General features: G+C 34.8%; 1 protein-coding gene across 4 annotated transcripts in view; it reads left to right on the forward strand.

Annotated features, from left to right (window-relative positions):
• TMTC2 (transmembrane O-mannosyltransferase targeting cadherins 2) overlaps positions 1–26,956 on the forward strand; it is a 388,309-nt gene that overhangs the window by 205,907 nt on the left and 155,446 nt on the right. For all 4 annotated transcript variants that reach the window (XR_012493907.2, XR_012493906.2, XM_074325339.2 and 1 more), the window contains exon 4: positions 24,691–24,805. Coding sequence is in view for 2 of the 4 variants with exons in the window: in XM_074325339.2 (XP_074181440.1) it covers positions 24,691–24,805 (115 nt within the window). In the remaining 2 variants the exon portion in view is untranslated. The remainder of the gene's footprint in view (positions 1–24,690; positions 24,806–26,956) is intronic.

The following is a 26,956-nucleotide window of genomic DNA, read 5'->3' on the forward strand; positions in this document are numbered from 1 at the left end:
CGTGAATCGCACCTTTGTACAGTGTATACGTGCTGTACAGCAAGTCCTTGAATGATGGCATTTGGTAATAACATTGATGAGAAAAAAAAATCAATTCTTAGTCAGCGCCACTGTCTGTGTGGAATTTATATGTTCTCCCCATGTCTGTGTGGGTTTTCTCTGGATACTCCAGCTTCCTCCCACATCCCAAAGATGTGCATGTTAGATTCATTGGCATGTTTGCATTGTCCCAGAGTGTGTGTGTGTGTGTGTGTGTGTGTGTGTGTGTGTGCGCGCGCGCGCGCGCATCCCCTGCGATGGGTGGAAGGGCGTCATGTCCTGGTTGGGGTCCCATCTTTCTCCCTGAGCTTCAGGGAGAGGCTCTGGCCACCCACCATGGTGAACTGGAATAAGCGGGTTGGAAACTCATTCTCTTACCTTTTTTTTTTAAATTGTAATTAAATTTTTTTTATTTTTTAATTACAGTTGACATACAGTACTATATTAGTTTCAGATATACAGCATGGTGATTAGACCTTTATACGTGTATAATGTATGAAGTGATCACCCCAATAAGTCTAGTATCTATCTGACACCACATAGTTACTACAACGTTATTCACTATATTCCCTATACTGTACTTTACATCCCCGTGACTATTTTTTTAAAACTGGCAATTTGTACTTTTTTTTACTTAAAATTTATTGGGGTGACAATAGTAAGAAAAATTACATAGGTTTCAAGTGTACAATTCTATAATACATCATCTATGTATCACTTTGTGTGTTCACCACCCAGAGTCAGTTTTCCTTCCATCACCATATATTTGACCCCGTTTACCCTCATCTACCACCCTCCTCCCCACTTACCCTCTGGTAACCACTAAACTATTGTCTGTGTCTATGAGATTTTGTTTCTTTGTCTGTCTTGTTCCTTTCTTGCTTTCAGGTTATATCCCATATATCAGTAAAGTCATATGGTTCTCAGCTTTTTCTGTCTGACTTATTTTGCTTAAGCATCATAATCTCAAGATCCATCCATATTGTCACAAATGGCACTATTTTGTCTTTTCTATGGCAGAGTAGTATTCCATTGTGTATATATACCACATCTTCTTTACCCAATCATCTATTGAAAGACACTTTGGTTGTTTCCATGTCTTGGCCACTGTAAATAAAACTGCAATGAACGTTGAAGCACATATATCTTAATGAATGAATCTTTATGAATAACTGTGTTCAGATTTTATGGGTAGATACCCAGGAGAGGGATTGTTGGTCATATGGTAATTCTATTCTTAATTTTTTGAAGAACCTCTACACTGCCTTCCATAGCGGCTGCACCAGTCTGCATTCCCACCAACAGTGTATGAGGGTTCCTTTTTCTCCACAGCCTCTCCAACACTTTTTGTCTTCTTGATGCTAGCTATTCTAACTGGGATGAAGTGATACCTCATCGTAGTTTTTATTTGCATTTCTCTGCTGATCAGTGATGTTGAGCATCTTTTCATAAGTCTATTGGTCATCTATATGTCCTCGTTGGAGAAATGTCTCTTCAGATCCTCTGCCCATTTTTTAATTGGATTGTTTGACTTTTTGTTGTTGAGTTATATGAGTTCCTTGTATATTTTGGATATTAGACCCTTATCGGAGACGTTTGCAAAAATCTTCTCCCATTCGGTTTGTTGCCTCTTTATTTTGTCAGTTTCTTTTGCTGTGCAGAAGCTTTTCAGTTTGATATAGTTCCATTCATTTATTTCAGCTTTTACTTCCATTGCCTTTGAGGTCAAATTCATATAATCCTTTCTGAATCCAAGGTCCGTAAGTTTAGTACCTATGTTTTCTTCTGTGCAGTTTATTGTTTCAGGTGTTACGTTCAGGTCTTTGATCCATTTTGAGTTTAATTTTGGTACACAGTGACAGCAGTCTAGTTTCATTCTTTTGCATGTGGCTTTCCAATTCTCCCAGCATCATTTATTGAAGAGGCTTTCTTTTCTCCATTGTATGTTTTTGGCTCCTTTGTTGAAAATTATCTGTGCATATTTATGTAGGTTTATTTCTGGGTTCAATTCTATTCCATTGGTCTGTGCATTTGCTTTTCTGCCAATACCATGCAGTTTTGATTATTGTTGCTCTGTAATACAAGCTGAAGTCAGGGAGTATGATACCTCCAGCATTGTTCTTTTTTCTTAAGATTGCTTTGGCTAAACAAATCTGATGATTTTTTGTTCTAGTTCTTTAAAAAATGCCATTGGGATTTTGATGGGGATTGCATTAAATCTGCATATTGCTTTGGGTAATATGGCCATTTTAACTATGTTGATTCTTCCAGTTCATGAACCTGGAATGTCTTTCCATTATTTCCTTTGTGTCTTCTTTAATTTCTTTTGAAAATGTATAGTTTTCAGTGTACAGGTCCTTCACATCCTTGGTTAAGTTTATTCCTAGGTATTTTATTCTTTTTGTTGCAATTGCAAAAGGAATTATTGTTTAAATCTTTTTCTGAGATTTCATTGTTAGTATATTGGAATGTAGTGGATTTTTGTACATTGATTTTATAGCTGGCATCTTTATTGTATTTGTTTATTATTTTTATTAATCTTAAATGTATATGTAGTTCACATTTATTTAAGTGTCTAATATTAGAAGTGTTTTGGGTCTTTATTTAGAAGTCTGGTGAGATTTTTGTAACCAAAAATATTCTGTAGGTGCTTAACTCTTGTTTATATCATTAGCCTATGGTAAATTGGTTTCTTTATAGGTCGTTTTGCCTGAAGTCTCAGGTTCGAAGAAAGTATGGATGACGCTAAGTGAGGACTTACGGTATACCCTACCCACCCCTTAGTTACTTAGTAGCTGCGTCAGTTACGGGATCTGTTATCAGGGAGAGAGAGAGAGACCAACAGCACGTAACTTTTATTACAATATATGATTATAAGTGTTCTATTTTTTTATTTATTGTTGTTAATCTCTTACTGTGCCTAATTTATAAATTAAACTTTATCATGGGTATGTATGTATAGGAGAAAAACATATATGTAGTCATGCACCATATAATGACATTTCTGTCAATGACAGACTGCATGCATGATAGTGATCTTAAAAGATAGTAATGGAGCGGAAAAATTCCTGTTGCCTAGTGAGATAGGAGCTGTCATTAAGGCCTAATGCAATGCATTACTCACATGTTTGAGGTGATGCTGGTGTAATCAAACCTCCTGCATTGCCAGCCGTATAAAAGTACTATATATGTTCGTGTAAGTGCAGTCGCTGATGTTCACACAGGAGGAAATTGCGGAGCAAAGCATTTCTCAGAATGTATCCTTTCCTAAGTGACACATGCCTGTATAGGGTTTGGTACTATCTGTGGTTTCAGGCATGCACTGGGGCCTTGGACGGTATCCCCCAGATGAGGCGGGAGACCACTGTGTTACTTTCAAAACGGTTATTCTTTCCCTCTTGCTCCCAGAGCCAGAAGGACATCTTTCTTGGCTCTTCACAGTGAAAACCTGGTAGTAGCCATGGAGGCAAAATGCCCAAAATTGTAGAGCCCCCAAGCTCACTGTGGCCCCTGAAGAGTTTCTCACTGTCAAGCTAGTCCACATTCAGCCTCCAGCAACTTCTCAAAATTACCAAGTAAACGTTCCTGTCAAATTCTGTCTCCAGCAGCTTCTGCTCCAGGTAATCACATCTCGGCCACGACTTGGGATTTGCCTGTCTCTCCAGATGTTAGAGTGATGGTTTGCCCTGTGACCTCAGCTCACTGGGGGTTCAAGAAAAGTCACTGTGTTTTATTTGTTTAGCATTTTCTTCTTGTAAGGATGAGAATGACGACTTCCAATGTCTTTATATGTCTGAGCTGAACCTCTGCTTCCGTTTTTACATCCTTAGAGTCTACGTTTGACCAGCAGCCCTAATGATCCTTTTGAAACACAAGCCAGAGCCTGGCATTGCGATTGGGAGTCTGGCCCCACTGACTCCGTTTGTCCCAAAGTAGAAGTGCAAACTTAACCCTGTACTTCTTCTTCTCCAATCCTACTGGTCCCTTTGATGTGCCTTCTGTGTACCACATAAGCTCCTGCCTCAGAGCTTTTTGCACTTGTCAATTCTTCTTCCTGGAATGTGATTCCTAGAATATTCTTACCTCTATCTCCCTCACTTCCTTTAGGACTTTGGTCAGAGGTTGCACTATAAGTGAGTTGCTTTATATACGATTGGCTATCCTTTTAACAATTGCAACTACCCATCTGCCTCTGCCTTATCCAGCATTCCCTATCCTCTTCCCATGCGTCATTTTTCTCATAACACTTATTAGTATTTGATATACTACATTTCCATGTTTATGTGTTTATTGTCTGAATATATTTTCAGCTTATACTAGAACGTAAGACACAAAAAGGCAGGGATTTTTGCATTTTTAAAATGTCATGTATGTAGCAACTAGGGCAGTGCCTGTTCGAGAAAAGGCATTCAGTAAGGAATATGTTGACTAAGAAATGTTAAAGCATAATCCTTCTCCTTAAAGAGGATTTATAATCTGTTTAGAGATAAGGTGTATGTGCATAACGACGTGAAAGGTATAAAATATTATGCTGTATGATATGCTTCAGAATACAAGAGATGGAACAGGAAGTGGAATTAGTTTTGGATTCCCTGACTGCTTTCTGTGACATATGCTTCCATTTTGATCCATAGCAAAACTCTTTAAATCCAGGATCCTTATTTTTTCTATTTCTAACATGCTAGTAATAATTCTGTATATACTTACTTCCTTAGCAATTATGAGACTGGCAGTAATCTTCCTTAAGGCAGATTGTTCTTCCTTTATTATGTTATTTGAGCCTAGGAAAAGATTAGAAACCCCTTAAAGCCAGTCTTTCATAAGGTTGTCTGAGATTACAGTTATTTCATTGAGTTGGGTTTTTTCCTTCCTTTGAAAGCCTTTGCAAATTTTGGAGTTCTTCAGTCTCCCATGTGCTTTAACAATATGATTTTAAGCCTCATGAAGCTTTGTACTTTGAAGCTGCTGCCTTCAGTAATAGGTCTTGTAGACAGCTGCCAGTCATTAACTGATTGGATGCAAATGATGATGGGTAAAGCTTGTCATAGTGACTGCGGCTAATTTATAGTTTAAATCGGGAGAGTGGAAAAATAATAGCTGATTTGGACTATGTAAACCACAAGTCCTGTCTCATTATGTGGTTGATAACGTCAGGAAAATACTAGACGTGGTTGATTACTGTAGTTTGCTGATTTCACAATGACTCTTTGCATTTTTATGCTTAGGAAAGAGGAAATTTTCTCTGATGACTGCTTTAATGAGCAAGCCATGTAATATTTAAAAGGGTTTCTTTTTTTCTGTTTAAAACAACATATATTATAAACCATACTGATTAGTATTTGCTTGAAAAAAAGCATTTCTTAACTCATTACACAGTAGTTAAATGTGTGATCACCTTTTTCTTGGCCTCTGGCCTCATCTGAACCCCTACATGTCTTCAGCTCTCAGTAGAGTTTGACACTGTTAGTCTCTGTTTTTATGGCTTTCAAGACACTATACAATTTTGACCATCTTTCTTGCATTTTCCACAGCTCTCTCTTCTGCGGTTTTGCCTCCTCCCTAAATTGATTCATTCATCAACGTTCTGTCCAAAGACCGTCTATATTTCCCTTTCTGTATAGAATCTAGAATACGACCTGGTATATAACAGGGGGTTAATAAATGTGTTACTGAATATTTAAGTTATTTTCCCCATGACCTCATATCTATGTGGAACTTCTGCGCCTGGGTGATTTGCTAGCATCTCAAACTCATCACTTGTCTTCCCTGAAAGCAAACTATTTGCTAACATCCTTATTAAGGTCAAAAGCACAGACTAACAAAGTTATTATAGATAAACATGTCAGTTAGCATATAAACATAAAAAGAATGATAGCTTATAGGTGGCATACCTGGTATGCTAAAAGTCACTTAAATTTTTTTTTTAAAGATTAAAAATCAAATCAGTTTTTAGAATGGTGGGTTTATTAACTACCAATTTTCTTAAAGAACATTAACTATAATTTTTAATTGTTTGAACACAATTCCTTAAAAAAATAATTAGGAAAAGTTAAGCACGGTTAATCCAAGGAAAATTTGTTAAGAAGGTAAAGTTTATTTTTAATGCCTCCTTCTAATGTAAATGTATGAAAGGATCAATATAAACAATGTATATATATTGATACACATATTTGGAACTCTACAGGTGATTATCCAAGCATTCTATATCCATCCCTCCTAGTGCAAATAACAAATATTGTCCATTTAAATAAAGAAAAACCAGCAAAATAGTTGTTTTGGCTATGCACTATTTGATAGTTTTATTTCTTCCTGGATTTCTGTAAAATCGGTGCTCCTACTTCAACTTCTCATGGTTTCAGATTTTAAGAAACAAGTCTATTGAAGGAATATCATTTTATTTAGGAAACTACTCATAGTTTAAGTGAAATCTGAACCTCTACATCATGTGAAACTTGACTAATTCATTGTGGATTTTGTGGTCTAAGTTTTTGTTTACCTCTAATTGAGTGTCTTTTTTTTTTTTTTTTTTTTTTTAATCTGTGGTGAATTGCAATTAACCAGCTATTTTGAAGTTAAGTAGTAAATTTTAGTATCATATGTCTTGAAAATATGTCATGTTACTTCTATAGTAAAATGAACATTTTTCAAAGGAGATTCAGATTTTGTGAAGACTGACTGGCCTGAGTTAAAGAGTTGTAAAATACAGATTTTCATTTTTATAGAGACGTGTAGTAGAAGGCAGTTAGCTAAAAGCCCCAGTAAAAGCTGATTGAGAGAAAAACAGTAAGAAGTTGAATGAGGCTTCAGCTGGGTACAGAAATTCTGTGTTGCTTCTTTTCAGACGGTTCATCTCTTGTCTTTTGAATAGAAAAAAGAAATGGAAAATAATGGGGCTGACAAGAATAAAATGAAAGTGTCTCGTTGACGCAACTAGACTAAAATAGTTTAAAAAGTAAATTTGCTAAATTGTTAAGGCCCCATTTAAACATTGGATTCTTGATGAAATCAAGCCTGGTTGTTTTCCAGTTGGGATAGAGTATTCACAGAAGTTCAAAAGCGTATGGTTTCCTTTCCTCTAAGAATGGAGTGGCACATCTTTTTTTTCCTGCTCTAATGACTGTGAGTAGGCCATGTGGTAAAAAACAAACAAACTAACAAATAAAACCAATAATACCAGACCACAGCAGACTCAGTGAAAATGGAAAATAATCCTATGTGGCTGTATTATTGATGAAGCAGGTGACATACTGCTGATTCAGTCTTTGAGGTTACTCGTAACAAAACTTGTAGAACCTTTATAGGCTTTTGAAAACCCTCAAATCTAAAATGAGCATTGCCTTAGATTGAATATATTTACCGTGGTGATATTTCAAAGGAATTGAAACTAGTGTGTGATTAAAGGAAGTATGAATTTAAATCATTCTGATATCCATATTAGCTTTTGTGTTTGATTCTTAAAATGCTCTAACATTTATTTTATTAAACATATATGAAATATATTATTCATTGAGAAATATATATGTATAAATATACACACATACAGTTTATAGTTGTACTATTTAAAGAATACTCCAAAACAAATACCCGTTTTGCAGCTTAAGAAAGAAAATATTACCAGTGTCTCTGAAGTCCGGCCCTCATACCTCTCCTTATTTCAGTTTCTTTATTTAAAAAAATTTTTCATTTACAGTTGACATACAGTATTATATTAGTTTCAGTTGTACAACATAGTGATTAGACATTTATATAACTTATGAAGTGATCACCCTGATAAGTCTAGTACCCATCTGACACCATACATTGTTATTACAATATTATTGACTGTATTTTCCATGTACCTTACATGCCCTTGACTATTTTTATGACTAACAATTTGTACTTCTTAATCCCTTCCCCATTTTCACCCATCCCTCCAAGGCCCTTCCCATCTGGCAGCCATCAAAATATTCTCTGTATCTATGAGTTTGTTTCTATTTAGCTTATTCATTTGTTTACTTCGTGTTTTTTTTCTTTTAGATTCCACATATAAGTGAAATCACATGGTACTTGTCTTTCTTTAACTTATTTCACTTAGCCTAATACCCTATATGTTGTTGCAGATGGTAAGATTTCATTCTTTTTATGGCTGAGTAATATTCCGTTGTATGTGTACATAGCATCTCTTCTTTATCCATTTGTCTATCTGTAAAAACTTAGATTGCTTCCAGATATTGGCTGTTGTAAATAATGCTGCAATGAACATAGGGATGCTATGTTTTTTTGAATTAATATTTTGGATTTCTTTGAATAAATACCCAGAAGTGTAATTACTGGGTCCTTCTTTGTCTCATGTTACAGCTTTTGTTTTAAAGTCTGTTTTGTCTAATTTAAGTATTGCTACCCCAGCTTTTTGTTTGTTGCCATTTGCATGAAATAATATCTTTTTCCATGCTGTTATTTTCAGTCTGTGTGTGTCTTTTTGATCTGAAGTGGGTCTCTTATAGGCAGTGTATGTATGAGTCTTGTTTTTATTGTCCATTCAGCTTCCCTATGTCTTTTGACTGGAACTTTTAATTCATTTACATTTAAAGTGCTTATTGATAGGTATGTAGCTATTGCCATTTTGTTATTTATATTTTTTATCTTTTTGTTCTTCTTAAAGAAGTCCCTTTAACATATCTTGTAATACTGGTTTGGTGGTGATCAATTCCTTTAACTTGTTCTTGTCTTGGAAGCTCATTTAACTTCCTTTGGTTTTAAATGATAGTTTTGCTGGTTATAGGTCCTTACACTTCATTACTTTCAATATATCTTGCCAGTCCCTTCTGGATTGCAAAGCTTCTGTTAACACGTTGCGTATGGCGGGGTTTAAATCCCTCGTGAAGATTCTCGTGATCCGTACGCAACGTGTTAAGAGAAATCAGCTGACAGTCTTATGGGAGCTCCCTTGTAGGTAACTAACTGCTTTTCTCTTGCTGTTTTTAACATTCTCTTTTTGTTTTTAATCTTTGACATTTTAATTGTGATGTGTCTCAGTGTGGGCCTCTTTGGGTCCATCTTGTTTGGGACTCTGCACTTCCTGGGCTATATGTCTATTTCCTTTGCCAGCTTAAGAAAGTTTTCAGTCATTATTTTTTAATAGGTTTTCAATTCCTTGTTCTCTCTCTCTTCTCTTTCTGGTACCCCTATGATGAGAGTGTTGGTACACTTGATGTTGTCCCATAGGTCCCTTAAACTACCTTCATTCTTTTTTGTTTCTTTCTGTTGTTCTCATTGGGTGTTTTCTGCTACCTTGTCTTCCAAATTGCTGATACGAACCTCTGCTTCATCTCATCTGCTGTTGATTCCCTCTAACATATCCTCCATTTCAGTTACTGTATTCTTCATTTATGACTGGTTCTTTTTTATGTTTTCTGTCTCCAGTTTTATGTTTCCTTTCTGTTTGTTGAAATTCTCCCTAAGATCACTGAGTATCCTCATCACCAGTGTTTTGAACTCTGCATCTGGTAGATTGCATGTCTCCATTTTGTTTAGTTCTTTCTCTGGAGCTTTGTTCTTCTCTTTCATTTGGGGCATGTTTCTTTGTCTCCCTATTTTGGCTGCCTCCCTGTGTTTGTTTCTATGTATTAGGTAGGGCTGCTATGTCTCCCTGTCTTAGTAGAGTGGTCTTATGTAGTGTTCTGTGGGTCCCAGGGGTGCAGGATCCCTGGTCATCTGAGCCGGGTGCTCCAGGTGTGTCCCTTGTGTGAGTTGTGTGTATCCTCCTGCTGTAATTGAGCCCTGATTTTTGCTGGCACACTCATGGGAGGGATTGACTCTCAGGTTGATTGACTATGAGGACTGGCCATGACCATAGCGGAGGACCTGTAGCATTTTTATGTGTTCTGTACAAGGAGGGAATTTCAGAACATTGAGTTTCACCATACTATCAGAAAGAGAAACCTAAGAAATACCTTCAAATCTGGCATGTAATACTGAATAGTTAGCTATGTTAGAAGTTATATGGAGTTGTTCATTTAAGATCATAGCAGATATTTAAAAAATTTTTAATTCTTCAACAAAGGAGAGCCAAAACTGCTAAAGTAAGCTAAAAAAATATATTAGAGTACTGTCTCATGTAAAATCAAATTATAGATGTTTGACCCTGACAAAACATAAAAGGGTAAAATATATTCATATCCTGTTGTAATATAAAGATTTAGATAACGTTACAGATAGCAGATTTTTGAGCAGACAATATACTTTTTAGTTTTACCCTGTTACACACATACCTATTACAGGTGACTGTGGATTTAAAAGAAAATTTCATTTAACCTCAAGGGATTGTGGGAAAATCTGAGATGTTCCAAGTGCTATAATTATTGAAAAATTATTGTCTGTAGAGGACTATTTATATATAACTCTATAGGAAGATAACTGAAACAAAGTGTGAGCCCTATTTTTATGCATATGGGTATTAACTTAAAAATCTCATCTTTTTCACTTTGAATATTAGTGTTAACTTTATTTGTAATTAAAAAATACGAATATTACCACCTGGGGGATCTAGTAGGAACATACATATTATGTGCTCGCTGGAAATTAAATTAGAATCAAATATATTGAAAGTTTTGATTAAAAAATGATAATATTGTTTTCCAAGTAAAAAAATCATAATGTGATTTAATTAAATAGTAGAGAAAAACAAATTTAAAAAAGACAAAAGCAAATCTTCTTGAGGGCAGAACTATATTATAGGCTTTATTATGTCTTGTATTCAGGATTTTAATTCCCAATAATACTTGTTGCTCCTTTGAACATTCATTCAATTTACACAGCTTAATTCAATTTCTTAATGCAAAATCCCATGGGATATTATAGTCAAATATCAACATTAATATCGTTTTCATAAGTATTGTAGGCATATATTTTAATTAGGAAAACTTTGTAGGAATTGTAAGTGTAGAAAGAAGGAGGTGGATTAGATATGCAATAGAACAGCTGGGAGTCAGATTTTGACAAGAACAGATTACTTAATTGTCAATGCACTTTTTTTCTTAAGTGCAGTTCTTTGCCTGGGTGCCAGAGGAAACTTACTGTTTTATAATGTTTGGTGCTCTGCGTGTTGCAGCATGGAGTTTGTATATTAAAGAAATGTGATAAACATTTTTCTTCTTCTATTGTTGTTCCTCGGGAAACTGGAGTAAATTTCTCAAACTATTTATCATGAGACTACCAGCAAAGATGAGAAAGTTTGAACTATTTTGAGATATTATCTGGCTTTATCAGTTGGCTTACTTTCTTTGAGTTTTACCAATAAGCTTTGGTGGTTTACTGTAGAGCACCTCATATCTATCCACTCTATTTTTGAGTACTCTAAGTATATTTCAAGAATGGCTGCAAGTCATGTTCACTCGAGTGATTAAGATGGAATGGTGTTTTCCACATTCATGTGAATGTTAAACAGTTTTAACAGTAATAAGTTTCTGGGCTTGTGTAAACAAAACAAGCATATTAATGTGACCGTATAAATCCATGTATTCGCTGCATGTTTCTTATCTCCAATTACAATGATATGTTTGAAATTACTTTGCTCTTGAAACTGTTATTTGGAAGCTATTGTACAAGATTTTCAAAATCTCTTTTGCTGTTACACTTTAAGGACAACGATTTTGAGATTCTTCTTGAGGGAAGGTTATACAGTCACGGAAGTCCTTCTGGCACCATACTGTGCTCCGTGATGCAGTTCTAGAAGCAGGAGGCTATGTGGTGCTTGGGTCAGAGGCCTGCCATGCTGTGGTTGTGCTGTTGGTTCTCAGCTCATTCTCCAGTTGAGCTTGGAGTCAAGGTTTATTTTTGAGGTTTTTAAGTTAAAAATTTAGCCTTCAAAAAGTATATCCTAAATCCATTCTTGACTATTTGATAGGAAAATACAGCTTCCTTATGGATTTTAATTAACCTGACATGTAAATCGTCTGAATGTCAATATTATTTAGGACTATTGATAGAATGTATGGATTTTTGCCTCTCAGAACAGATACCTACTGATAATTACTGGTTGGTAATCTTCATTAACCACTATATGTTTCCAGTGGATGTGTTTGGTGCAAAAGATCCTTTAATGGCTTGTGAGTATTCCCTCTTGGGATCCATGCTGGTTAAGATTAGAGCTGCAGGAGAGTAAGCCATCCCTTCTCTTTTTATACTGATCAACTGATGTGATAATGTCATTTTCATGCAGTGCATTGAGCGTTTTGATTTTGACACTTGTCGTGATACTTCCCATTTATCTTACCTCTTTGTGTACTAGTTTTTTCTGAGTTGTATATTTACGACTGTTAAGTGAAAAACATTCTCTGTTTCAGTGACAAGTTTTCCAAGTGATGCAAAAATGCCTCATACTCAAGTATTTGCTGTATAGTCTTTCAGAACCCTTATCTGGTTGTCCTACAGCAGAAAAAGGGACAAAGACAATTCATGTCCCCTTTACTAGTCAGCTCGAAGTACAGAAAAAAAAAAAAACTTAAAATGATAGTTGCTCAAGATTTGTGCATACAGCAAAGTAATTGATATTTATTTTTAGAAATTATGTATAGCTATTTAATAAATCATTGTTCTTTTTTCTCATTAACATGCATCAGTATTTTTCTATACCCATAAGTATTTTTATTCTTGAAATGTGTATTTTTGCTGAGCATTTTTAACCCCCTTTTCCCTAGTATTACCTATACTTTTTCTCTATTCAGCACTGTTTTATTGATAAAAGTGACTGTCAAAAATTAATATATAGAAGTTAATACAGATTATAATGTACTGATGTACTATATTTGAGATGTACTGTATTTGTATCTTAGAAGTAGAATTTTTTTTTTATAAAATGAAACATAATCTTGAGAATTTTCATTATTTTTCTTACTTAAAATTGGCTTCCAGACTATTTAATGTTGCCTTGAGTTTTTTTATTAGCCTGGATTTGCTTGGCATTGGAATTCTTAATAGCATGTGCCTATATAAAGAATACAGGAGATGTACTGTAAAAGTATATATCTGCTTGGTTATGCTTTTCATCCATGATAACTTAATGAAATATCCTTCCTTTTTCATAATAATGTACCTTTCAGAGAGTTACACATCTGTTATTTAATCATCTCAGTGATGCTAGAGTTTAACTTGGGCAAGTGTTGTTGCACCTATTTTACAGGTGAGAAGCTAAGAGAGGCAGTATGCTTATGGAGAAACAGCATGGTAAAGAGTGCAGATTTTGCAGTGAGGTGGATCTGGGTACTAATCCTAACCCAGGCCGTTGGTAGTTGTTGTTATTATCCTTGTAGTGTTATCATAACCTCTCTGAGCCTCAGGGCTCCTCTGTATAGTGAATGCAGCAGCCCCACCGTGTGAGACAAGAGTAGGTGCAGCACACCTAGTCCAACATTTGGCTCACGTTTCAGGTGTAGTAAATTCTTGCTTTTACTGTTGCTCATAAGAAATTGAAGAGTCAAGTAATTCACTTCAGTGTGCCCAGATCTAGTTAGTAACAGGACTAGCACTAAAACTTAGATTTTGGATATTTTCTTTTACATTTCCACATGAAAGTTCCTTTTAGTGAAACGTAGTAGGAAAGGAACCATGGGCTATTAGATGGCAGGGACCCATCATCCAAATGATGACAGGATTCACTGTGAGATAAAGTAGATTATGAGGGTGGATTATAAAAGAGAAAAAGGACGGGATTAAAAAAAAAAAGATTCTTTTTTTTTTTCCTGGAGTTGCTTAGAACTTCTGATCTAGTTGTTCAAGAACTCTTTGTCTTTCTAAGGGTTCTTCATCTTTCAGAGCTGAGCCGGACTCAAATGATACCAGTTATGGTAGAAGCAAGCGATAAGGAATTATTAGGAACAGTTCTATTTTTTTAAGGCAATTTAATATATTTTTTAAAAAATTATCTTTCTTATAAAATATCTTTTAAAATGTCATGCATCTATTTAATGTTATTCTTTAAGATACAGGTAACCCCCGTATGACACAGTCGTTAGGTTCCTTAAAAAATGCCGTGTTATGCGAATCTGCTTTATACAAAACAAAGTACTAGTACAAAAAAGGGGGTTAGGTTCCAAAAAAGAAAAAAAAAATACTATGTATTTTTCTAATTAAGAGAAATATCTTTATTAAAGGAGTTTTCACTAAAAGTATAACATGTTAATATGTATTAATGTTTTCTTCGTCATCACTACTAAGCACCATTAACCGAGGATGTTTTCTTTTTGACAAGACATCTTCATCCTCTGAACTTAATACTCCATGAACAAAATGGATTTAAAATTCTAATAAATTTTAAAATTCTGCAGTCAAATCTGATACAACGTCCATGCTTGAATGAAAAATTTCAAATGAGATATCTTTCGTCTTAAAAGCTCTTATTACGTTCCGTGTTGTTCAGGGATTTCTCTAATTCTCAAACCATGTTAGAGTGAAACTGTGTTATAGAAGTGCCGTGTTATAAGGGGGTTACTGTATCAGTATATATTTTATAACTTACATGAAATATATACATAGAAATAAGTATATGCCACTGGACAGCTCTATTTCTGATATGAAACCAGAAGTAACTCAGCTACTCTTTAGGATTTCCAATCCATCTAATAACTTCATGGACTGAGAGATCAGCCAGATATGAGGAATTGCTAAAAAGCCTTTACTGAGTTGGTATATCTGTTACATAAATAGAGTCAGTATTTGTGGCATGCCAATTATATATTCACCAAGTGTTTTATCGATTACTTTCAACAGTGTGATAAGCAAAAAAGAATCTGCTGGTAGGATTTGAGGAGAGCCTCAAGGTTCAGGTGTTTCCAAATTCTTCCCCTTTGTCCAAGCATTGTGTTTGTAAATGCAAATTTTATTTACTCTCCTAATGTTTAATACTGTAAGACAGTTAATCAGAAGCTTTGCAGAGAGCACATTGCTATTAGAAAAGGACATAGAACAGATTCTTTGTTTATTGGTTTGTTTTGGTGGAGGGGCCATGGGAGAAATTCTGAGCACAGATGGGAAATGAATGAGTGCAGGCAGGTGCAGGTCAGATGTAGCATTAGAGACTGGGCTGTGGATGTGGGGATGGCTCACAATCAAAGTCAGAAATATGGGAGAGATTGCAGATGGTAAATGCTAAGAACAAACCTAGATATGTTAAAACAAATAACAAAACCAGTCACTGAGTTACACACGTAGATATTACAATATGTACATCGATATTGGAGTGACTAACAGTGTTGACAAGACTAGTATTGTGCACATGTTATCGGAGCACAAAATATTATTGTTTCATTTTTAAATACTTTTTCCCCGTTATTAGGAATAAGTTTAGTTTCAGGTCTATCTGAATTTAACCCATGATAGGAAAACAAGAGAAATAAGTGCATATTATAAAATTGCTATAATTAGAATGTATTAAGTATGTGTTCTGGTATTCTGGTATCGTAGTAATCATAATCTTTAAATTATGTCCACTTTTCCACTTAAGATTTTAACCAAATGTGTTTTTAACCCATTTAACATTTTTTATTTTTGTAATAATCCAAGGTATAATCACTTTAAGAAAAATAAATTCTCATAGGCTTTTATAAGGGCTCTTATTTCCCTGGAGTCATATAACGTGACTATCATACAATTAGTGCAGCGCCCAGACTACAAATGCTGACCTCCTCACAATCTTTACTAATGGATGGAGTGTGAAAACATTGTGGTTAAAAAAAAATAACATTCACATTTATCTTAAGTTCCATATAGTTAAGTGGCTCTTTTTTCCCCTTCCTTTGCTTTCTTTCTTCTTTTTTCCCCGTTCTCCTTTGAGATTACAAAGTTTAACATAATTAACCTTTATATTTTAAAATATTTATTTAAATTATAGCTTTGGTAAAACCATTTTTGGACTGCAAGTCCAAGTGTTCCATAGACATTAAAAACAAGGGCTTTGGAACCAGACAGACAGACACAACTTTTAGCTGTTATCTCTTGAGTGTCACTTTACTTCTCTGAGTCACACTTTCCTCACCTAATATCAACTGAGTGATAATCTCATTTGTTGTGAGGAGTAAAATAGATAAATTCAGCTTAAAATAGTTCTTTAATCTAAGTAGAAAATTTTTTTATCAGATACATTAGGTACTCATGTATTTTTTTCTTTAGCAGCTGGTCTGGCCCAGACAACTGGCAAAGTTTCCATTTTTAACCCTTTTTGGTGGTAGCATTCTGATTTTAAACAAGTAACTCAAAGTTAGAGGAAACAAAATTTAGGATTTATCACCTTATTTAATGCAGTTAAATGCTACAATTTTGTCAGATTTTACAGAGAACTCAAGATTTTGATATAGGAACTACAGACATATGTTGAAGTTCTAAAGTAAAAATAAATTGCAACCGAAGGCAAAAGTGAAAAATGAGAGTCCTTACAATTTTAGAGGTGTGTTCAGTGCACTAGGAAAGTGAAACTGCTGATAATGATAACCCAAAGAGACATAATTGTTTATGTATAACTGAATATTAAATAGCTACATTTTAAACATTAATATTGATAAAAATCATTCATCTTTTTAGTGAATTTTTAAGAGCAATGTATTCCAGAATCATAAGAAAATTATTTTAACTTTTCTAATTAATATACATAACTTCTGCAAAATTTTGATGTAAAGTAAAAACATTCTTGAAAAAATTGCTCAAATCATCCTGCATTGATTTTGTGAACTACATCAGAGTTATGAAATTACAATTGTTACTTTAGAGTAAGTCTGATTTTACTCTATAAACTTAGAACTACTATGTATTTGAAATGAGGGCTTTGAAAAAACTTTGGAATATTTATTGCTGTAGATCACTTTGCCTTTCTAGAGGGAGCTCAGATTTGATTTTCTCTTTAGAACAACATTAGCAAGATGGGAATATTTAATTGTTTTTCTGTCTTTCAAAGAACATAAAATAAACTGTGGCAGATTGTGAACTAAGTGGAAGAGAAGCTTTCCTTGTGAATTAAGGTCAAGTTTCTTAGTAAGTGGATACCTTTTAGATGCAATTGAATATCAGTGTGAAGGGCCCTTGAGATACAAGAGTTATTCCTGCTTCATCGCTTCCTGATATCTTAATGGAAAAATTTCATTTTCTTTTTTAAAATAACTTCACAGATCAGACTTTCTAAAGCTTTTCCAGAGATATCTAGTAGCATCTGTTTGCCTTTCCTTAACGTAATCATCATATATGCTTAATCTTAGGACATCATGTAAAACAAGTGATGTACTTGTTAAACAATGCCTGTTAAATCTCTGTCACATGTAAGGCATCTGTAGGGCACTTAGAAGCTCTTGATAAATGTACTCAAACCCGCAGCATCTTTGAGCAACAACCATTTGTTTACACAGGTACAGTAGGTTCTGTTTCCAATGAGTTAACTGGAAAATGGGACCTTTAAAGTTAAATTCCCAAAGAAGTGTAAAGTACTTAATATATTGTTTGGCATTAATTTTTTTCTGGGATAAAAAATACATTATGAAATATGGGTGGGTACCAGATAGCTTTATTTTGTTCTTCGAGCTTTTTGCTCCCAGAGTATATCAGGGGATTACCTATTCGGATAATTTATTTTGTTTTCATATTATACTCCAGTCCCTCAAATATGTAAAAAATACTGAATATTATAATATTCTGATGCCTGGAAACAGATCTGGATCTCCCTTATCATTAACTTCGCTACTTAGGGAGTTGATCTCAGTTTTCTCATCAATGAAATGGGTATAGTAACATATCTCAAAGGTTTTTATTAGGGTAAATAAATTCTGGACACTGTCAAGCAAATAGTAAGTTTTAAATAAATGAAAGTACTATTATTATTGTTTATTATCATCATGTATATATTTATTCCTTCTTCACCACCTCTTGTACCTTCTCTTTCTTTTCTTTTCTGCCAGTTGGCTTCATAGTACTATAAGGAAAAGCCATGAGCTGGGACAGTAGTTCCCCTCAAATGAGAGCAACTTCTTACAATATTCATTTTGTAAAACAACAGAAATAAACTGAGTACTCTGAATATTTTGAAAGACTACCATATTGGAAAAAAAACAGAAAAGTTACACTGAGATTTTAGAATAAACTAATTATGTTTTTTGGAACTTCAAATAAGTGCTTTATTATATTATTTGTGGAGTTTAAAGTGTGAATTAGATTCATCTCTTCACACTTGTCTATTAAAATTCAGACTTTAAAAACATGGACAGTGGTTTTTTTTTAGGTTTCATCAACATTTCTTGGACGAATTTTGAGTATTTCATTACAATAAAACTATACTTTTAAAAATCACCACATGAAATAAGCACATCAATAAAATCTATGGGCTTAGAAATGTTAAAATGTAAATCACATTACATTTTAATGAAAATACAAGATCTTTAAGTTCTATTGGTCCAAGGTATAATTACCAAGTGAAAATTTGAAGATAATCCCAAACATCTGTTTCGTTTAAGAAAAAATTTAGTGAATGTTAAAACTCTTTATATTCCTTAAGTAGGATATAGGATAACCCCATGTTTATTTTAAAAGAATGTGGGGTGTGACCTTAATTTTTCTTTTTTCCCCATCTTTTCTCCCCTCCCCTCGAACCCAGTGGCAGAAGGTTAGATTTATTCTTCAATTCATGGCCTGTTTTCAGAATGATCCCTGCAAGTTTCCTTTCTTTTATTCATGTATTTATTCCCTTTTATCTCTATTCCTAACTTCATTTTCCCTTTGCACCCTAGGAAACTTCTTTAATGTACTCAATTTGCATCCTTAAATTTATAATATACTCTTGTAAAATATGTAGTGATATTTTGGTTGGGAATGAATTCTTAATATTTATAACTGGTGCTGTGACAGAGAATGCATTCAATATTTTGACTCTTTGTCAGCATTTTGAGGTTCATTCATGTTATAATTAAAAGGGGTAAAATTTGTTGGCACACAGTAATCCATCAAGTTTTTGTATCCCTTGGGTTCTCCCAGGTCAATTACTTCATCATTATTCAACAATGAGAGTCTTGCATTAAACACCTTCTTACATGTTCTCCTAGGTGAGAATTTCTTTGGGAGTGAGATTGCTGGTCAGGACTTATCCTTGATTTCATTGATGACATTTGATTTGCTGTACTGCCACCAACAGGGTCCTTCCCCCACATCTTCACTAGTACTTGGCTTTATCCAGTTTTCTAATTTTTGCCGATCTGAGTATAAAATCTATTTCATTGTAATTTGCATTTTTCTGGGTTACTAAGAAATTTGAGGATTAGTTATAATGCTGGGTATTTTTACCCCTTTTAATAGATTCTTTGTCATTATCTTTTGCCCATTTTTTCCCTCTATTGGATTTATGTTTTTCTTGTTGCTTTGTTAGGAGTCCTATTGTTTTCTAAGTACAGTCTGTTGCTTAGATGTTTGAAATATCTTTGCCTAGTGTACTATGCGTTTTTATCTTTGTCCATGATATTCTTCAATAAATAGAAGTTCTTCAGTTTGAGTACTCAGATTCATCAATATTTTACCTTTTGAGTTACATTTGGAGGTCGTTTTAAGAAATCCCTTTCCCTTCCACAGAGATATTCTCCAACATATTTTTCTGTTAGCTTTACCTTTTCATATTTAAGTTACAAAACTACCTGGAGATTACATTTCCGTATGGTGAATATGGTATACAAATCCAGTTTCACTTTTACGTATTATGTTTAGGATACATTTTTTGAGTTCCTTAATAAATGATGCTAAAATGTTGATTGGAATTATGGAGAATTTATAGATTAGTTTTGGGAAAATTCACATCTTTATAATGTTAAATTGTCCCATTCATGAGTCTTGGAATATTCTTCCATATCTTTCTAATTTTGGTTTGTATTCTTTCAGCTAGTCAACCAGCAAGATTTAAAAATTGACTTGATATAAAAAAATGTTGACTTGGTTGATGGGATCAAATTTGTTCTGAGGAAAAAATCCATTACACTGATTAATTCTATAGGTTAATTATATAGATGTGAAATCAACACATTAGCCCTTTTAAGACATATTTATTGTAGTGCACTTTAACGTGTTTTCCTTTAAACTGTATCTGCATTAGCTAGATTTTAAATGGCTTCTCAATACAACAATTATTTCTTTTTCACTTTTTGTTTTATTGAAATATGGTAAATTAACAGCTTTTATGAAAATAATTACTATTTATTTGACTACTAATAGGATTTTTTACTGTAGGTCATATTTTTTAGGGTGTCTTTATATTTTTGGAAGTGATCATTATGTTAGTATTGAGTTTTGGTAGTGATGATACAGAAATCAATCATATTTCAATTTGAAAATGTGGAAATAGTGATAGCCATTTTCATACCCAAAGACAGTGTGTGACAATTTCTTTGTTTTGGCAGCTCTTACATTTAAAACCTAAAATCTATTTTGGTAAACACGGTTTTGAAGATCAATTATCTAAGGAAGACAGGATTTTGAAAAGGAATTGTTGGGCGGGCCCGGTGGCTCAGGTGGTTGGAGCTCCATGCTCCTAAGCCGAAGTTGCTTGTTCAATTACCACATGAGCCAGTGAGCTGCGCCCTCTACAGCTAAGATTGTGAACAACAGCTCTCCCTGGAGCTGGGCTGCGGTGAGCAGCCATGGGCTGCTGAGTGCTGCTGTATGCTGCCATGGGCTACCATGCGTTGTCATGAGTTACCATGAGCAGCTGGTGGCCACTGTGAGTGGCCAGCAGCCGGCAAGAGCTGCCGTGAGCCACTGTGAGCGATCAATGACCGACTGTTTTAGCCAAGGGGAATGCTCTGCAAGGCTGATAATACCAGCATGGGCCAGGGAGCTGTGTCCTACACAACTAGACTGAGAAACAACGGCTTGAACCATAGTGTGGGAGAAGGGGGAGGCGGAAGAAGGGGGAAAAATAAAAGAAAAGCAATTGTTTTCATATTTGAGTATGACTAAATCCTCTTATGTTGACATCCTTCAAAGACCACCAGGAACATACCTGTAGTGAAGAAGGTGGCTTAATTACTCCATGCGCTGAGGTTCCACTACACCATGGGGACCCTGGGGCATCTCACTATATGTCCTATCACAGGATTTGGACTTCAGTTGGGTGATTTGGGAGAGGGTCTAAGGAAGGACAGGTGTTTTCTAGATTGGATGCTGGGCAATTCTGTGACTGGATAAAAAAGTCATTTACTTAGCAAGAGGGGGCATGTTTGGTATTTTTTGGGTTGTACAGTGACCTTTTTCTTTTTTGTGTTTAATAAAATTATCAAGTAGTCTTAATTTTGTCTCATTTATCATGGTCTCAGAAATCTTGTCTCAAGCTGGTATTCTATAAGATTGTGTATGTACAGTAGGACAAAAATTCCAGTTGGTGAATGTCAGATCAGCTCTGGACATCAAAGACTTCCCTCTCTCTCCCTCACTGCCATCTAACCCGCCTCCTCCTTCCCCCCTTTCTCCCTCTGTCCCTTCCTCACTTCCTCTCTCATCCATAAGCATTTAAAGTTGTTTGTAAAGTATATGCTTAATTTGGGAATTTTCTTTCTATGTTCCCAGTCACCCAGTCAGTGACTTAAAGATGTGAGAAATTTACACTTGGAAGAAAAACAAGAAACTTAGTTTCACACTGTGGCTTTGTCACAGATAACGTTGCTGATGATTTTAAATTTCTTAATTGTAATCCCACTTTGAAATAACCATGTCCTCTGTTGCCTGCCCCAGTGGAAACCACCCTAATCTTGTCTCTATATTCACTGCAGTTACTTTTTGCCTGGACTCAGTTCATTCTTTTATTTCCTTGCAGTGAGTACCTCCTCCACAGAGGAGGCAGAGTGATCTTTGCAAAAATGTTAAGTCACAGCGCAAAACTCCTCTCTGAAAGCCTTCCCCCACCCACTGCAAATAAAATAACCCCCAGACTTATTATGGCCACCAGACTCCTGTTATGTCTGTGACTTCATCATGGCTTTCCCTTTCATTTTGCAGCCACGTCTGGCTGGTCTTTTTGTTCTTGGCAATATCAAATTCATTCTTGTTTTATATCCCTTGCTCTAACTATTCCCCTTACCTGGAATCATCAATCTTTGCAAGGCTGGTTCCTTATCCTGAATTCCATAGAGATCACATACTTTCCCTGTTTATAAATTATCGCTATCTAAACTAGCTTCATCCATTCCATCTTAACTTTGTTTTCTGTTAGTTGTAGCACTTATCACTATCTGAAATTAATATATTTATTCTACTGCATGAGCCCATCCCACTTCTCTCCCCTCTTCACTCATACACATAAGCTCCAGGTGGTGGGAACTTGTATATCTGTACCTTTCTAAGTGCCCAGCCCCAAGTGAAGTACCTAGCAGAAAATAGGTGCTTAACAAATACCTATCTGTTTAGCAAATGAATACGTTTATGAATGAGTAAATAAACCAAAATGCAAATAAATGAGTGAACATATATTGTAGACATAACTATAACTTTATGTCTCTTGACTATTAACAAGAGAAACACATGTTGATTATTTAATTAAGATGTAAGTACTGAAAAAAAATGTCAATCTGTTTCTCTGGAAATACTCCTTCAAATAATCAAGATAATTCCTTGCTATTATATATTTTTAAGCATCTATCCCATGGTTTAGATGGGATAGCCTTATAATAATGTTTTCCTGGTGTTTCAAATAATATTTGGATGCATTTCTTTAGAGTGACCCCAATGGAGATAGATTTTCATTAACTAATGCCACAAGCAAAGTAGAACTTTGGGAGAGGTAAGGTGGGCTGAAAAATAACCTGGTTATTAGAAGTCCCCATACAGTCATACTTTATTAATTGGGGGTGGGGGGGCTTTATATAAAATACATGTGTTGTTATGCCTATTAAGTTTGAAGATGATTTATTTTACTATTTGTTTTTCCTACTTTGTATTTCATGTTGCATTTAGTAGTTGAATTTGACAATATTTTAAAGTAACTGTTTTATCTTTCAATTTAAGCAGTCAATTTTCTATTGACTCATAATACCAAGGCCTAATTCATAGTGTGTGAATGTTGCTTTGCAGTGAAAGACAAAATGTGGTTTGAAGATGTTAGGTGGAGGGCGGAAAAGGTTTGGAAGCAGCCAGCCTTGGGTTGCAATGCCTGTTCTAATTAATACTTCCATATTAAATCGGCACGCTCTTTAGTGTCTCTGAGTCTGTTTCCTCATCCACAGAGTAGGCATGATATTTATGTACAGGACTGTTGAGAACTCACCTGATTTATTTCACGTGTGTAGCATGTTATGTGATGTTATTTGGTGGTGGATAATTGTAAGTTCAGTGCTTTTCCTCTGTTTTCCAGCAGCAGCAAAAGGAGGTATTTAACTTTCCATACAAAAGATTATTATTCTCTGTTGATAGTATTAGGGCATAAAGTATGTAGTATTTCATATTTCTGTAATCATGCTTGACATTGTAAATTACAGAGAATATCAACCACAATGATATTAATGATAATAGCAAATATTTATTGAGTATTTGCCATGTGTTAGCCACTGTCTTAAACATCCTACATATATTAACTAATTTAATCCTCATCACAAAGCCCATGAGATACTGATTATATTTCCCATTTTACAGATGAGTAAACTGAGGCACAGAGTATTAAATTATAGGACAGACAGGCACATAAGGAAGTGAAACATTCTACACTTTATTATGCACTGAAAAATTGATACTTCAAAACCCCTTTCATTCTTTAGGTAGACAGTACTACCCGAATAAATATATCTTGATACACATAGACCTTCTTCCAATCCCTGTGTTCAAGCTGGGACAAGTCTGGTTTCAGGACTTGACACCTCATCTCTTTGTGGGAAGGAAAGAAGACAAGAGAAGCATCTCAGTTTGAGAGAGAGTTCTGCTTGAGAGCCACGCTGTATGGGCAGCTCTTAATGCCATGACTTTATTCTTTTTAATGTTGAGAAATCATGATTATTTGGGATGGTTTTAAAAACAAGCAGCATACAGAAAATAATAGATTTTTTAAAAACATGATTACATGTGGAAATACTGAGATACTGATTTTCACACAAACACATGTACTAGCAGGAAGGGTATAAAAGAACATCTCAATAAACCACATATATACTCAACTGTTTTAAGAAGCATAATGTTTTACTGATACGTTCCAGTGACTATCAAACCCGTATATAGCTTTGATCTTGTTTAGTTATCTTGCTTTTCATCCCTCCTTCTTCTATGTCATTTATCAGTGTTTTAAATATTTGAATGAAATCTTTGTTTATTTTAAGATGACTTCTTACAGTTTCTGGTTCAGTAAGTATACAATAATTTCAGGCCATGAAGACCCCTACTGAAATATGAAAGGGCACGAAGTCTTTGTAGGTGATCTTAAGATAACATTGTTCTTGGCCTTACGATGAACAGTATATGTATATCAGCTTCAAGGCATAATAATTACTTTAAATTTTTTAAGGCTTTGCTTGTATTCAATCTCCCGGTTTGATGAAATGTTAGAGTATAAAGGACATACATTTTCCTTCTTAAAAATGTTTTATGAAGGTTTTCTCTCCCTGTGGTACTTCCTGATGGCCTGATACTGTGTCACATATAATTGGATTGACGCTCAGCCTGAATACTTCTTTTTCTTCTTGGCAGCATGGGGTAACCTTGGAAATGTTCTGAAGAGTCAGAGCAAAATTTCTGAAGCTGAAAGCGCCTATAGAAATGCTTTGTACTACCGTAGCAACATGGCTGACATGCTTTATAATTTGTGAGTATGCATTGCTTTCTTGGGTTTGGTTCGTCTTTGAAACCTCCCGTGAGAGGTTGAATTAATTGCTGCAAATGGAGATGATGATAGTTGTTTTTAAGAAAGTCTTTTCATTAATCATGCCTCAGAGATTAGTTAAGTGGATGGTATTTGTCATTGCTTTGTTTTGGGCCACATAATAGATCATCACATGTATTGATGTGGCTTGGCCGGATTTTTTGAAGTACTAATATAAAAATTGGTTTAAGTGCTACTTTTTAAAAGTTTGCTCCATTAATACTTAGATGGGTTTATAAAATAGGCCTGCTATGTGTGATACTTTATATAATTGATATCTTGATTATTAATAGATTTTGTCCTCTATTAAAAATTGCTTGTGTTCAAGTAGATATAGAACATGTATTAAACCTGGGGAATTAGTGAGTAAGATAATGGCTCTTCCTTTTTTCCCCTCTTTCCAAAGGTACTAATGATTAGGTTGGGATAATGGCATAATTTAAAATATTTGTGTATGTTGGATTAAAAAAATCCCAAGGGGAAAAATTGGTTCTGTTCTTTGAATGAAAAACCCTAGGTGGTACAGTGAGACATGAGTGGATAAATGCAAATTAACTGAAATCCTCTTTTTATCTAGTATTTATGACACTCTTTTGTTTGTAAGTAATAGAAACCTAATCTAAACTTGTCTAAAAATACAAAGGAGATTTTACTAACTCATAACTGACAATTCCTGGGATTAATTAGTTGTGGCACAATTAAACCCAGGTGCTTTATTATGCTGTAAGAATTTGTCTCCATTTTGTGGCTCTGGTTTCCTCAGGGTTCCACTTCCTCAGGGTTCCCTTTATTCTCTGTGCAACTCTGTCTATATCAGTGGGAAAGATGATTCCTACACCGTTATGTGTATAATATTCTAAGTCTTCAATCTCAGAAGGAATTACATTGGTGTCTCTATTAATCCTTGAAAAGGTTGTTTTGACTAACCCTCCTGGGGTCGTGTGTCGTCTCTTGGATAAGACCCTGGGCCGAGTGGCAGGGGTTGTAAGACACCTCTACTGACAATGCCACAAAAGTTGGAATGGAATGGAGAACCACTTCCCGATAGGAAGAGACCAGGCAAAATAAGATGTCTACTGCTTCTGTTTAATGAATGCTGTGTGATATTGATAGTGTCAAATTAATCTGTCAGCTTTAATTTTTAGTATGTATTTATTCTCTGGTTACATCTAAATCTTTTGTAGTGGCTAAATCTGAAAGCACAGATATAAAAAATAAAATAAAAATAACACCCCCCCCCACCAAAAAAAAAAATAGATATTTAAGGGAAAGCAGACAGGGTGAGCTCAGTTTAATTTCCTGTTCATATGTTTACCTTTTTTATAACCTCCTAGACTTTAACACTGGGCTTAGTCTCGTGGCTTGTCATGTACATTAGATCAGCATGTGTTTTGTATTGATCTACACAGATTTAATTCTCTCTTTTTTTACCTGGAATGCCTTCCAATGGAGCACATCCTCCTGAGTTTGCAGAACTCCTGATACTTACCCTCTGCTGTGTATCATGCTTTACCAAATATATTATGCGTTTGCATCACTTTTTTTTACTTGAATGCATATATCTAGATACTCCTACAAAAGCTTTTTCCACATGTCCTCTTCATCGAAGTAATGTAATGTTACTATATTATTGATTAATAGAATTTTTATTTCATGAGTAAAACCTTATCAGTTTGGTAAATTTACACAAACGGTCTTTTTTTTGCGTCTGACAGTCATGTTGTCAAAGGGGCCTCTTACCTTGCAATGTGGGATGAAAATTTTCTTCTGGTGCCCATTCTTCATTCATTTTCGGGGAGAAAGAACACTGAACAAGCAACAGCTCTTTGTTGAACCTGTTTTTTTCTCTCTTATCCACAGTTATCTATCTCTTGTTGATACCTGTTGGATGGGGGTGGAAAGAAAAAGGAAATGTGCCTATCCAGGTTTATTCTTTGCTGAGAAGATAAATTTATTCAATTAGACAAATTCAATTTACATGTAATATGAAAGCTTTATCTTATAAAACTTCCATCTGGATACATATATAAACTGTGAAAGCATATATATAGACCTTCCCAAACACTAATGAAAAATCCTTGCTGGAAAAATGAT

This window comes from Rhinolophus sinicus, chromosome 1 (assembly GCF_057876585.1).
Source record: "Rhinolophus sinicus isolate RSI-liver-muscle chromosome 1, RSI-T2T, whole genome shotgun sequence".
In the NCBI taxonomy this organism is placed as follows: Eukaryota; Metazoa; Chordata; class Mammalia; order Chiroptera; family Rhinolophidae; genus Rhinolophus; species Rhinolophus sinicus.